At 37.7% G+C, this 13,505-nt stretch overlaps 1 protein-coding gene across 3 annotated transcripts in view; it reads left to right on the top strand.

The window, feature by feature from the left end:
• The window catches only part of PLCB4 (phospholipase C beta 4), a 99,774-nt gene extending 86,472 nt beyond the window's left edge, over positions 1-13,302 (top strand). For 2 of the 3 annotated variants that reach the window (XM_026064162.1, XM_026064163.1), the window contains 5 exons: positions 1,371-1,546; positions 5,778-5,879; positions 7,609-7,666; positions 8,079-8,165; positions 13,214-13,282. In XM_026064162.1, coding sequence (XP_025919947.1) covers positions 1,371-1,546; positions 5,778-5,879; positions 7,609-7,666; positions 8,079-8,165; positions 13,214-13,282 — 492 coding nt within the window. Of the gene's footprint in view, positions 1-1,370; positions 1,547-5,777; positions 5,880-7,608; positions 7,667-8,078; positions 8,166-10,343; positions 10,381-13,213 lie in introns of all 3 variants that reach the window. The other variant, XM_026064161.1, reaches the window with a different exon arrangement.
• The last annotated feature ends 203 nt before the right edge of the window (positions 13,303-13,505 follow it).

Consider the following 13,505-nt stretch of genomic DNA (forward strand, 5'->3'; position numbering starts at 1 on the left):
GCTTAACTACCCTGATGAATTAGGTCTATATTAGTCTTACCAAGCTCCTGCCTCAGAATGCTTCTGTTATTTTCTGACAGCTACGGAAATCCCCAGTGGCTCTCCACTGACTGCTTCTGCTGCAGATCGTAGCTGTTTTGATATGGGACGTCTATTTAGTTATATTAAATGCAAGTCCAGCTTTCAGGTAGCAACAGTCACCCTAATCTGTAAGCAAATTATTCCTTTTTTTTTTTTTTTTTTTTTTTCCAATTACGAAACCTACTTTATTACTCAACATGCCTCTAGACGAGCCTCTCCAGGGCAGAGTGGGGACTGTTGCTTTTCAAAGCCTTCTTTCGCCATCATTGGCGTGTGTAGGAGAGTGTGCTCTGCATTGTGCAGAGCTGCTGTGGGCCCACACCTGAAATGCTGGCATCAGTTGCTTCCTTTCTAAGCAGTGCGGTGGCAATTTTGATTTGAAGAATTAGGTTTAGCTTTCACAGAAGATGGCCCAAATGCTATTAGTTACCATAGTAGCACTTGAAATGACTACCTGAAAATAGGTTTATTTTTTTGTGAGACGCATTTTGTATACCATTTATGGAAAAGTAGGGTAGCTTGTCAAAATACCCAAGGATAATTATTAAAGGATAATAAAACATATCTTTCTATTAGCTTCTTTTCTAAATCACTGAGTGCAATATATTATTATCATAATAACTCAAGTAATTTAGATTTCTTTGCATTGTCTCTTGGGAACTTTCCAAAACTTTAATCTCATTATTCTTGTGAGCCCTGGGAGATAAGCAAGAGAAGAATACATGTCAGATTTCCTGCTGACTTAATGAATATAAAACAAAGATATGTAGCCTATCTTCAGATTCAGGTTGTATTAGATACCGGATTTCTCTGTAAACTGACTGTGTTTGTAGAACTGTCTCCACAAAAATCTAAGACTGTATTTAAGCCCTCAGGGAAATCCCACTCACTAGATTTTTTTCCATTGCTAATTTCTATATTTTTGAATATATATTTTTTCCTGGCAACCAAGAACATGAAACCATTCCATAATGAACTCGGTGTTAGAGAAGGTTTTAAAATAATGTTAGTACAGTCAGGAGCATATATGTAGTCAATTTATTCAGGATACTTTAGATAATAGAGTCCTAATAGTAGGGGTTGTTTTACATCTGTTTTTATAATGCACTGTAGTGTCTTCAGTGGCTTTGTTACTCCATGAAGCAATTTCATTTGTGTAACTTCATTTTCACAATTTATCTGCATTCTGTATAATCTTTTTTTATGATTGTCTTTGCATTGTCTTTGGCATAATTGATCTTACAGCCAACCTGAGAACTACTGGTGAAACTGCTGTTATTTCTCTGCAGGTCAAAGAGATTGTGGCGCAGCACACTAAAGAGTGGTCTGAGATGATCAATACACACAGCGCTGAAGAGCAAGAAATCCGTGATTTACACTTGAACCAACAGTGTGAACTACTGAAAAAACTGCTGATTAATGCACATGAACAACAAACCCAGCAGCTAAAATTTTCCCATGACAGGTGAGCAGGGCAGTGATACTTGATAATGAGGGTTTGGCTTATAACCTGTATAACACACCGTGGTTTCCTTGTCTTTCTAGCTCCTGCACTACTGGCAAAGATATTGGGCTGCATGCAAGGCACAAGTAAAATAAATGATCGGATGTGGGAGAGAGAGATGCAGGAATAGACCTCTTAGCTGGGTTAGATCGTCAGCAGGCAGCAGCTGCAGTGAAGCTGCGACACTTTACATCAGCTGTGGATGTGCTTAGACTTTACCCAGGAACTTGAATTCCGAGGGCTGGGAACTGAGAAATATTAAATGTGGAAATAAGGTCATAAAAACTTTAGCCAACAGGTTGCAGCATAAGCTACTTCAGAACGATGTATTGTTTTGGAAGCACTGGGAACACAGGAGATGCTACATGACACTACCTCGGTGTTGCTTTTGTAATTAACCACACTGCCGATTTCAAATTAAATGAAATCAAAATACACCTACTGGCCACAGTGTTAAAAATGCTAGTAAATAGTGGAATCATTATCTTAGGCTATAATCTATTATGTGAAGCAGTCTAAACGCATATGAATGCAGTATGTGTATATTCATGCAGTATGTGTATATTCATATGTAATTGTCTTCAGCATCTTTTCCATAAAAAGCATGGGGAAAAAGGAATAAATAAATCACATTTAAAGAAGGAAAAGAAATGATTTTTAAAACTCCTGAGTGAAATAACAGCTTATCTTTGCATCAGAGAGAATAGATCCTGGGACCTTCAAGCTTTCCATCCAACAGAGAACTATTCCAGCAAAAGGCTTTAGTGAGCTCATCTTTATGTTAATCTCTGTGTTAACCCATGCATTCAAGTTGTCCTGCAATACATACCCAGTCAAAATTAAAATTCAAAAATTGCTAAATTACAATACAAATGCATTATTCAAAAGATACTAACTGGGGGAAGGTTCAGTCCTTGGTACTCTATATCCAGATCATAATGTCTTCATCTACCCAGAGAGATCACATCACTTTCTTTTTAATAGTCCTGTTTTCGGTCCTATTTGCAATTCAATACAGTGCTTAGAAGACATTTTACTAATATATAGCTTTTCTGTGCAATAAGATTTTTTCTCATCTCTTGCAAGTATTTTTGTTTTCATTTCTATACCTATTTTTTTATTCTCTCAACTTTGCTAATGTAAAGCTGTCGTTATAGATATATTTACATGAAGTTGAAGTTTACTTTTTCTTTAGCCTTTTTCTCATAGATTTCATCTTTGGGTTTAGAATTTTTGTATCTCTGCATTGTTTGAACAGCCCTATATAATTTTTTGTAAATGATTCTTATATTCTTATTAGTAGATCTTACTTTCTTATTAGAAATAATTTGTGCTCAGTCCATATATTGTTCTATTTAAAGAGCTACTGAGGAACAGACCTCAAAATCTGGGTCCTGATAAATAATAGGTACTATTTCTTCTGAGCTGTCCCAGCAGTAACCACCTTCAAAATTCTTTCCTCTTTATTTGCTGCAATTAGTGTGTTTCTGCTTATTCAGGAATTTGTACCTAACCCCCAACTGTGCAGTTTCGAGACTTTCTTGTTTGAAACTATGGCTGGCTAGTTCAGAAGATTTTGGAATGTAAAGTGCTGAAATGTGAAGAATAATGCCTCAAAGGGATTTTTCACTTTATTAGTTGCAAACTGTTTTATAGACTACATTGTGTGTAGGAGTGCATGCATGTATGCACTTATCTGTATATGTGTATGCAATAGCCGAGAGACAGCTCGGGTGAGTCCAGGAAAATGAAGGCTGTATGCGAGAGTGGAGTGGCGATGGCTGGAGCTGTAAGCACGCTGTGCTCACCGCGCTCTCTCCGTGAGCTGGGGGAAGGAGTTAGCGCTCAGAGCAGAGGACGCGGTGGCGGTAGGAAGATCAGTAATCTCAAATGATGCAGTTATCTGCTGTAGAGGAGGTAGTTTCCCTCCATGTGCGGTGGGAAAGGCAATTACAATATGTGGTTTCAGCTTGTTTCAAAACAAAGCGGATGAGAGCGGACACCAGTCAAAACTGGAAGTTTATTATTGAACTCTGGGGGTGTTTCCCCCCGCCGACTGGGTTGGCCTTACTGACTTGGTGAGGTTGCAACCTCTCAGAAATTGGGGGCCCAAGAGTGTTACTTGCAACCATGATGTGTTCCAAATTAAATAACATGAGCGAGAAAGAAAAATAGCTGTTGTTAAATACAAAGAGCGATTTCAAGAGAGTGATCCAAACATTAGTGGTGACATAAAATAACATGTTAATGCACTTTAATGTCATCTAAGTATATATATGAATTCCCAGGACAGATTTACATGCTTAAAGTTAAGTATTCCTTTAAAAGGCATGTTTGTACAGATTTCAGAGTCGCAGTCAGTATGATACAGCAAGAAATCAGCAGTTAAAGCTCCCAGTTTGCATGCAGCCAGGGGAGCAGGGGCTGAGCGTCAGACTCAACGTGAAGTCCCACGTCAGGCAGTTTGGCAGCGAACTGGTATTGGAAGTTTGGCCCAATCTTTGAGAAGTGCTGTTTTAAAAACAAAGAGCGTTTCCTGCAAATGCTTCTTTGATGATTTTAAAAAGTAGATAGACTTTTTCATTTCTTCCATAAAAAGCACCGGTCATTTCTTGAAACAGTGAGAAATGACTACACCCAGAAAGATCCCTCAGCAGTGCAATTCAGATCTTGAGTACAGCTGCCAGGATGGAGAAGCACCTGCATGTCGATAGGTGTTGGCCGATCCAGCCATAGACATAACCCAAGCCTCATTTTGCAGTCATGCAAAGTCTGATGCAGAAGGGGACTAGTCCTCCTAACGCCTTTCACTCTAAAATTATGTCTATTACAAATAGGTTAAATCAGTTTAAACACCGACACTTAACTTCTTCATACCCTCTAGCACAGTAAAAAAAAAAAAAGAATTATTCCATTGCTGCTTTTCAGATAGTGTACTTGAAAATTACTTCGAACTCAGTATAGCAAATAAAAGCTTTTATTTGGAGAAGACACAGTTAGAATAAAATGTGTTCTTGCTAGAACATCGTTCAGAACTCCATCTCAATTTTTCCTGTAATACCACTGCCTTTAAATCTGTATTTGGGAAACCTTATGAAGTCTTGGTGGAAAAAAGGGCTGCATTTCTTTTAATAAAAATATTAAAATATGGAAAATGACACAAAGTTCCCTCATGTTACTTAATGGTCAATGCCTTTTACAGAAAATTTTAGAAAATTAAATAAAATTTTGAAAATTAAATAACATTTCATTAAATTAAGCACTGTGCTCTGTGCCATACCCCTCATCTTCTGTGCATACAGAATTTTTGAATTTTGAGTTAATTACAATAATTTTTTAACACTGTACTTAAGATCAGATCCAGACAAGGAGAATGAAGCACTGCTTTGTCTTGTGATGGGAAACTTGTGTATGTTTATCCTGTACAGAGGACTTCCAAGTCAGTTATTCACTCTCTTAGTTTCCATACCTAATTCCCATTTAAAGGAGCACTTAAGATCAGGAGCTACAAGAACTGGAGTGCTAAGCTACTATACTGGCTGAAACACTGGAGAAGTTTTCCGCCTCCTGAGTCAAACGACACTATTCAGTCATTGCCCATGGGAGGCAATTGCCACCCTTCTGTTAAAGGTATCTGGTTTCACAGAGAAGACCACAAGGTTCCCTGGGCTGGAAAGAGAAAGCAAGCACGAGTCTGACCGTGGTCTAAAATTTAGGGCTCTTTTCAGTCCCAAAAGTAAAAGTCATACCGGGAAGTCTGTCCGCTCATGCCACAACTAGCAAGTATTATTATTATTCATATTGCAGTCATGTTCTGAGTTTTTTAGGTTTTTTAAATTTATTAGACAGTTTTAAAAGACAAGTTGCATTTTCTAAATGGCTGATAGTAGCTCATATTCAGACAAATCTTACATACTAGAGAGAAAAGAGTATTTTATAGCCTCTTTATTCAAAGTTTGAAATGCTTAAAACTGTTCTTTCAAATTATATTCTCTAGAACATTGAGATTTCTGAATGCTTGCTCAAATTGCAAAAAGTCTACCCCAAGGAGGACAATCGTCATATTGTTTATTCTTTCCTCTTCCTTAATGCTTCAAGGACAATATAAGCTACAGTGTAGAATAATATCAGTAAATGAACAGCAACAGTGATTGAATCTTAGATATTAATGATTTTGTTTGGTTTTGCCTAGGGAAAGCAAAGAAATGCGTGCCAACCAGGCTAAAATATCTATGGAAAACAGCAAAGCCATAAGCCAGGATAAATCTATCAAAAACAAAGCTGAAAGAGAGAGGTAAGTATCAGATCGCCCTTCCTGAGACAGCATCTCACAGGCTGACTGACGAACTCACTGATTAAAGCTACTAAAGCCATGCTTCCAGGTGTGGAAACGTCTTGCATTTCTGTCTAGTGATTGTGCTGAATATACTTGAGATGGCCATTTTATGAAAAATGTTACTTTTCTCATTTTTATCCCTTTAATAAATGTAATGCCCTGATCAGGGAAATAAAAGGGGGCTTAACTTTGTGCTTATCAGCTGTGACACTGACTGATGTAGGACTAGTCACACTACTAAACAGAAGCACATCTGTAAGAGTTAATGACTGGGGTGTTAGTTTTATTTGGAGATGCTTTTTTCTTCTTCAGCTGCTGGCATTATACCTTTTTACTGTTGCTTTTTTAGAGAAAACAGGGATCTAAGGTTTGGTTCTAGCTGGAGTTAGAGAAACTAGACGCTTAGCACCACTAAAAACACAGGAAGTGGTGCCAGTGAAAGGTTTTCTCCCTCATCTACTAATAACAGGGAAGAGAGATGGAACAGAAAAAAGGGGTGCTAAAAGTAACGGTAATAAGCAGAGAAGCTGATGAAAGAGGTAGGAGAAGCAGGAGATGTGCTCAACAACAGCGCACATGTTGATTCCCTGCTCCTCGACTGAACCACCACTGGCATGGAAACCTGGCCAACATCCCAGGTCTGCAAACCGTGGGCACCGCTGCACTTGCAAAAGTGGGGTATTCACTGCGCATTTGAGGAAGTCGTCCTTGATTGACTAGGGAGACTAGAGAGACACTTTTCAGTACCAGCTACGCAGATTTTTGGATTTGGATCTGCATTATAGCTATTTAAATTTCTTCCATTTATTCTAAAAGTTTCCAAATAAATAGGTAGAAACAGAGTCTACCCAATGATGTCTCTTGAGCCTTCCGGGTTTCCCTTTGACTTTGGGCTTGCCATTTGGCTTATTCTTTCTTCTTTGCATTCCCTCCCCTGCACTGAGCTGTTTTGGTCCAAAGGTGTGAGCGTGTTGCTACTGAGCTAACTCCCTTGCATGTTACCGACTCCTAGCCTATGAGGAAGATGAGAGTTGTCAGAGGCCTCGGTAACTTATAAGGGTATGCTTAGTTTATATAAGACCCCCATTAATGACACTGAGATAAATCTGTTCCTATATTTGAAAGCAGTCTGAAGGCAATTCTGCTTTTCAGGCTTTGTGATTACTCTGATTCAGCTCTTTGAACTATTTTTGGTGCATTTCATGACAGAAATCCTAATGAGAGAAAACTGGCAGTTATGTCTTTTATGTAAATATTAATTATATATATATATTTTGTTTAAATAATAACTTTAAAAATCTTACAGCATTGGTGACTTTACTTATGATCATCAGATGATTTTTCCATTACCACTGTTAACAGATGTAGCGTTTTTGATTTACCAAAATAAATCTGGAGTGCAACACAAAAGAATTAAACAAATTTTTATCTACCACTCTTGAGTAATGGACAAATCAAACTTCACTCACAACAACGTTTGTCTCTTTTTCAAGCCTTCATAGTGTCAAAGGTGCTTGGAAACATTTAAGTGTAAAGACCCACAGCTAGAAGAGTGTACAATTTGCCCTTAGTTCCACTTGATACGGATAATCAGAAACCAAAATATACTCTACGAGTTTGTGATTCTTTTTATTGTTGCCCTTTTTTTTTTTTGCAATAAATTTTCATGGACAATGTTTTTTTTTAGGCGAGTCAGAGAACTGAACAGCAGCAACACAAAAAAGTTCCTGGAAGAGAGAAAAAGGGTAACTATAACCTTGACAAAGTCACTGGGCACTATTTCTGGATTTTCATTTTCATTTCTCTGTGTTGAGAATTCAGCTCTAATAAACAAACGAAAGTTGTCCTTGCTTTGTTCCACATGCCTGTAGTTCAAAAGGTCTAAAATATATATGAGGAAACTGTTTTAAATTGACAAATTTACTGTTCCTTTTTATTTATATACTACTTTTATATAAAATATATAACAAAAAGAGGTATTAATATAATATTTCATATTATTTATAAAGACTGTGTGATATAACAGGCCTCCTCCCTTTTTTTACACAGTCCAAAGGAGACAAGACAGCTTATATGTGTATACATTTCAATTAAGTATTTATTTTGCTAGTTAACAGTGTGTTACATTTCACTGTCATTATTTTCTCTTCTTTACAGCTGGCAATGAAGCAGTCAAAGGAAATGGATCAGTTGAAAAAAGTTCAGCTTGAGCATTTAGAAGTCTTGGAGAAACAGAATGAGCAGGTATTTTATTTAAAAGGCTTAGAATAAAAGCAATTACTAAAAACAGTAATCATAATCAGGCTGAGAAGAATGCTTCTAGATATAAGTCATTTTACTGAACTTGGGAATATGACCTTGTTTGTAATCACTAGTCTGTTTGGGGAGTTAAAGTGAAGAGGTGAAGTGACTAAAATAATGCTATAAAATCCAGATTAGGTTCAAATAAGCATATGAAAGCTTGACTGCTTGACTAGCCAGAGTGTATCCTTTCAGCTCTTCTACCACACTGATACTGGATAGCTAGATACAACAGTCCTAAAAAAGCCTAGCGTATCTTATTTTAATTACTCCCAGAAAGTATCTCAAGAAAATCTTTCTTCATTTTTGAACTTATGTTTCTAGTGCTGATTGGAAAATAGCAGTGAAGAATGTGCACAGAGTATCTCTGAACTTCAAGAGACATTTCAGTTTGGACTGAACTCTAAAGAAACAGCACAGGGAGTTTTATCTGTACTAGTACACCCTCTCCTAATTAAAATACATTATTATTTTCTGCTGGTTTATAAGAATTTTGTTTTTAATTGAAAAGCTATTTAGGAAGGAAAGAAAAGTTCTAATCTTATTTCTGGTAGGAGCATGCCTATGTTCTGAGCAGTTCCCTTGCTGAAAGGGTAAGCCAGAGAGCTGTGATAGTCACACTGACTTGCAGTATTGCACTTGCACAGATGTAGGGGAATATATCTATCGGTTTAGTGACATGAGAGAGAGAGGTTGTGGTTAACACCCATCACCTTCAAGGGTTATGCACTTACATCTTTGTTATTAAATTTTGAGAACTTGAACACTTTGGCAGACATTATACTATGAGTTAAAGTCATCCTGCAGAAGGGAGGGAAGAGTATGTACAAATCAAATATTTCTGCTATCAGAGGAGAATCCTACAGCCCCATGAGATGCAGCCTAATTAACTTCTAGGGGGATAGTATGTCGGATTGCAGGCAGCTGCTACTGCTGAGCCAGACCCACCGTGACTCTCCCTTTCGACTGCTCCACCTGCCTTTTGGACAGCAAACAATTTTCTAGCCTGTTCCTCCACATGGTTTCTGTAGACGCTGTCTCTGATGCCCAACACAGATGGGTCTGTCACTCAGTCTGCTCCTGGGCAGTATCCACATGCAATCAGAAGGCAGAGGGAGGCACCCAGGGGAGGCAGTTGGGCTTCAGTGGATCTGCAGGATGACTGCACTGTGACCAACAACTCCCTGCAAACCATGCTGGTTGACAAAAGATGATGGGCATGATCCAAAGCCAGGTGATATCAATGGTATCTTGCTATTGGCTTCAGAGAGCTTTGGATCCAGTGATCAAAAATATAAGGACAAGAGGGAATGATTAGGGCTGTGCTTTTGACCACAATGCAATAATCACGTTATGTCTAGGAAGATAGGCTGCTGTGACAAAAGTGTGAGTCATTAAAGGAGTCACCTCTTGGAGCAGTTAGTTACTTTCCTCACCCAGGGTTACAGTCTCCACTGCTGAGAGCTGATAACTGGGCACATGAGCTTGCTCACAGTCCATCTCAGTGCAGAGAAGAGGTCAGCTTAAATCATCAGTGATTAAATGGAGTAAGATCCATCTACATGCATGTTATCACTTTTGCCTGGGCAAGTGGTGGCCTCCACTTGTTTTTAGCCCTAAAAGTGCACCAAGACAAATTTTTAGCTTTAGTTTGATCACAGAGGGTGCTGACTCACTCTTCTGAGAAGTCTTTAGAGATCAATAGTACAGGTGACGCTGAGCAGATCCTAGTTCATCTACTGGAAGCAGCATAGACCTGTTAGCAAGATGCTACACCCAAGCTAATTAGCTAGGTCTGATTTCATTGTTATGCACATTGATGTATTATAGCTAGTTGGATCAAGACAAAGGTGGTACTGTACTTATTCAATGAACTTTCTGAAGTCCTAATTTTTTTTCTTGATCAAACAAGTGAAGAAATTTTTCATACAAATATGCAATGTAGAAAAGTAGTTATGGATGGAAACAGCCTTCAATACAAACTGTTATGAATTTAGATTTGTTTTGTTTTATGTATAATTTTTCTTGCATTAATTTTTCAATCTCACTTCAGTTTTCATTCATTTTATTTGCTTCTTGTTGTATTACTCAATTTTGACATTATTATTTTTGTATAAACAGCTTTTGAAATCCTGTCATGCAGTGTCTCAAACACAAGGTAGGATGGATATATAATAAGCAAGCTATTATTTTGGTGTGCTTTCCTTCTAAATTAAATCATTATCATTGGAGCTCTCCTTGTAAATGCAACCATTGGGAAGTACCATTGACATAGTGAACACAATGTTAATCATGTTTGCACACAAATATTTGAGTCTGACACTATATTAACAGTATTTTATGCTTTAGCATCTCAGATCCAGATGCATATGAACAGCAATGTGGATAGGAAATATTTAGAGATTAACTTGTATTGTACATTACCTGTCATTGCTAGAGGATATGCTTAGAATTCTAAACCCTGTGTGAGAAGTGTCTGTTGATCTAAGGAAACCATTTTAGTGTTAACATACATATGATTAACTGCTAATGCTGATAGACAGACAAAGCATTTCCACGTGTATTAGTATGGTAATAAAATAAGTAATGCCACACTAAAAATAGCAAAATCTAGAATGGATAGCTAGAAATAGCTTCTTAGTGTCTAAAGAAGAGAGGCTTCCAGCACTTTAAAATTCAGTTTACAGACATATTACAAGGTATGGTAATTATACTTACTGTGTGGCTGTGCTGTTATATCTTCCTAATAACCATCACTCATAAAAAGTCTCTGTTAACCCCTTGTCTTACGAAGGGTGCTAATTGTTTTAGGCTTGAACATCCAATTGCACAGTATTGCCTGATCCAAATTATTTTCTTGAATTGATAACATTCTTACATCTTGCACCACTGAGTCTGACTGTACCTACTTTAAAGACATTTATTTACGGATATATAATGAGGAAAAAAAGCATTTATTAGGCTAGAAAAAAAAATTTGTATTCTTCTTTTAATACGTATGGTTCTTGGCTGCCTCAGATCTCACTAGAGAGCAAGCATCTTGAGAGCTGAGTCCATTAGTTGCCACTACCTTCATGAATTCACTGCAGCTTCACCACTGCCTCCACAAAGCTCACCTTCAAGTATTCTGCTGGTGTGCTCACGTCAGCTCATGCGCTGTCTGACCCTGACCATAAACTAGCAAAAATGGGCATCCTGATCCTATGCTAATGTGTTCTTTGAAACCAAGTTAACTTTAAAATATTTCCATGCACTATATGCTAGCTTGCAGAATATTTATAGGACTCTATGTGCCGGTGTTCAAGTCACAAGCTTAAAACGTAAAATGTGTGAGTCACTAAGAAGTAAACAAAGGAGCTTTGTTTTATCTGGAATTTCATTTCACACACAGGCAAAATCCAGCCAACATTTCAGAAGAGATTGTACATATTGGTTTATTTATTATGTTTCCATATTTTCATGTTAAAATTATTTCTTCATTACTTTCAAGCTTTTAACTCATTTAAATGGAGAGTGTTGATTAATTTTTAATCATATTTATGACAGTTGCTTTGCTATTATCATAATTACTTTTTTCCCCAAGATGATGATGATGATTATAAAAGTACAGGACTAAATTTTTCAAGAAGGCACTTTTATCACATATGCACAAACCCACATTTACCTTGCAAAATGAATAACTGTGCATCTCATTAATTTAGATTTACATTTGCCTGTTTTTGCATATGCAAGTATGTTTGCACATCCAGAATAAGTGACTCTTTAAGTAGGAGCTTCTATAATAAAGTTCCCTGTCTAAGCAGCCTTTACAACTTTTCAAGAAACATAGTTCACACAGATCAAGTCCAGTAACCATTCTTCCATTTATGACAGATATAGACCACTAAAGTAGTTATGCAAAGAAAATATTAGTTTGGTTTTCCTCTTCCTAAACCTGTCCTAATCCATGGAAGTTTGGTTGTAAAGATAGATGGGCCAGCTTGCCTCTGGGTCAAGTTACTCAGAGTTCTTTGCGTTATGGATTTGAATAAATTCTCAAATCAAAAGCCCTCAAAGAAAATGAAGGAAGAGTTGGTGTCTCCCAGTTCCTTTAAACTGCAAAATTTCAAACCAAATCACTAATTCAAATCCATACCTGAGCCACAGGAGGAGTAAGAGTGTGTGCATGGGGGTGGGAGGAAGAAGGAGAGGGAAAGAGGGAGAGAAAAGAAAGCCACCCTAAAGTCGGGGATTCCCAGGCCCGTTACCATTCCTATTTAGTGCTTTAACTCTGCTTGCAAAGCCTGAGGCACCTGGAGTTTATAGCAAGATCTGGCATAAATGCATCGCTGTATTCTGCACAACATGTTTGGATACGGTTTCAGGTGGATTCAGTGTATGTAATCCCAAGGAGAACATGTAGCAACAGTCTAACCTTGAGGTGAAAAACAGCACATCTGCAGTCGTAAGAGACGGTTAGGATCATCAGGCCAGATGAAGATTATTTTTAAAGACCTGTCTTGCCAACTGCAAGGAAGGTGATCCACTGGGTGATTTTCATTATTCATTGTCTTCCTGGGAAGAGATGGGTCCAGATTGTCGGTCAACTCTCTGAATGTCTCAGGACGTAACACTTCCCAGCACTAACACAGCGGTGATCTAGCATATATTCTCAAAGCCATCTCTGTGTCAGGAGAAGTAGCTGAGTCAGCATCTGCCTAGTTTTCTTCACAAAAATTGGAGCTTGTGTGTTTTACTATATGCTTCTTCAGAAAGTTGACTCATGAATCTTGGAATAGGATCAAAAATATTTTCCAAGAATTTGTAAACATTAAGAACTACATCTGAGTTTGAAAACACAGGGGCATTTGGGGGGTTAAGCATAATGTGATTACATATATCTTCAGTGTGTTTTGCCTATATTTCACTCAGACACTATCATATTAAAAAATGAGCTTCACTTTGAACACAAGGTCTAATGCAATACTTCACGTGGTTATTTTGGACTGCAGGCAAAGGAGATGCAGCAGATGGTGAAGCTGGAAGCAGAGATGGATCGCAGGCCAGCAACAGTGGTCTAAAGCCTCAACATGCAAATTGAAGTTAGCGAACACAGCATCCTTCAAAAGAAAGCAAAATTCACACTATTGTTGCTGAGGCTGAAAAGTGGGATTTTTGTTTTTTTAATATATAAAGTGTAGCTATGGACCACCAAGTCTTAAGGTTTGCATATTTCTTTTTTAACACTGGGCACAGAATTTCCTTTGTTGGATTTCCATAATATGAATTTCCTTTGTTCAGAAA

The sequence above is a fragment of the Apteryx rowi genome, unplaced genomic scaffold (assembly GCF_003343035.1).
Source record: "Apteryx rowi isolate R43461 unplaced genomic scaffold, aptRow1 scaffold_21, whole genome shotgun sequence".
Lineage (NCBI taxonomy): Eukaryota > Metazoa > Chordata > Aves > Apterygiformes > Apterygidae > Apteryx > Apteryx rowi.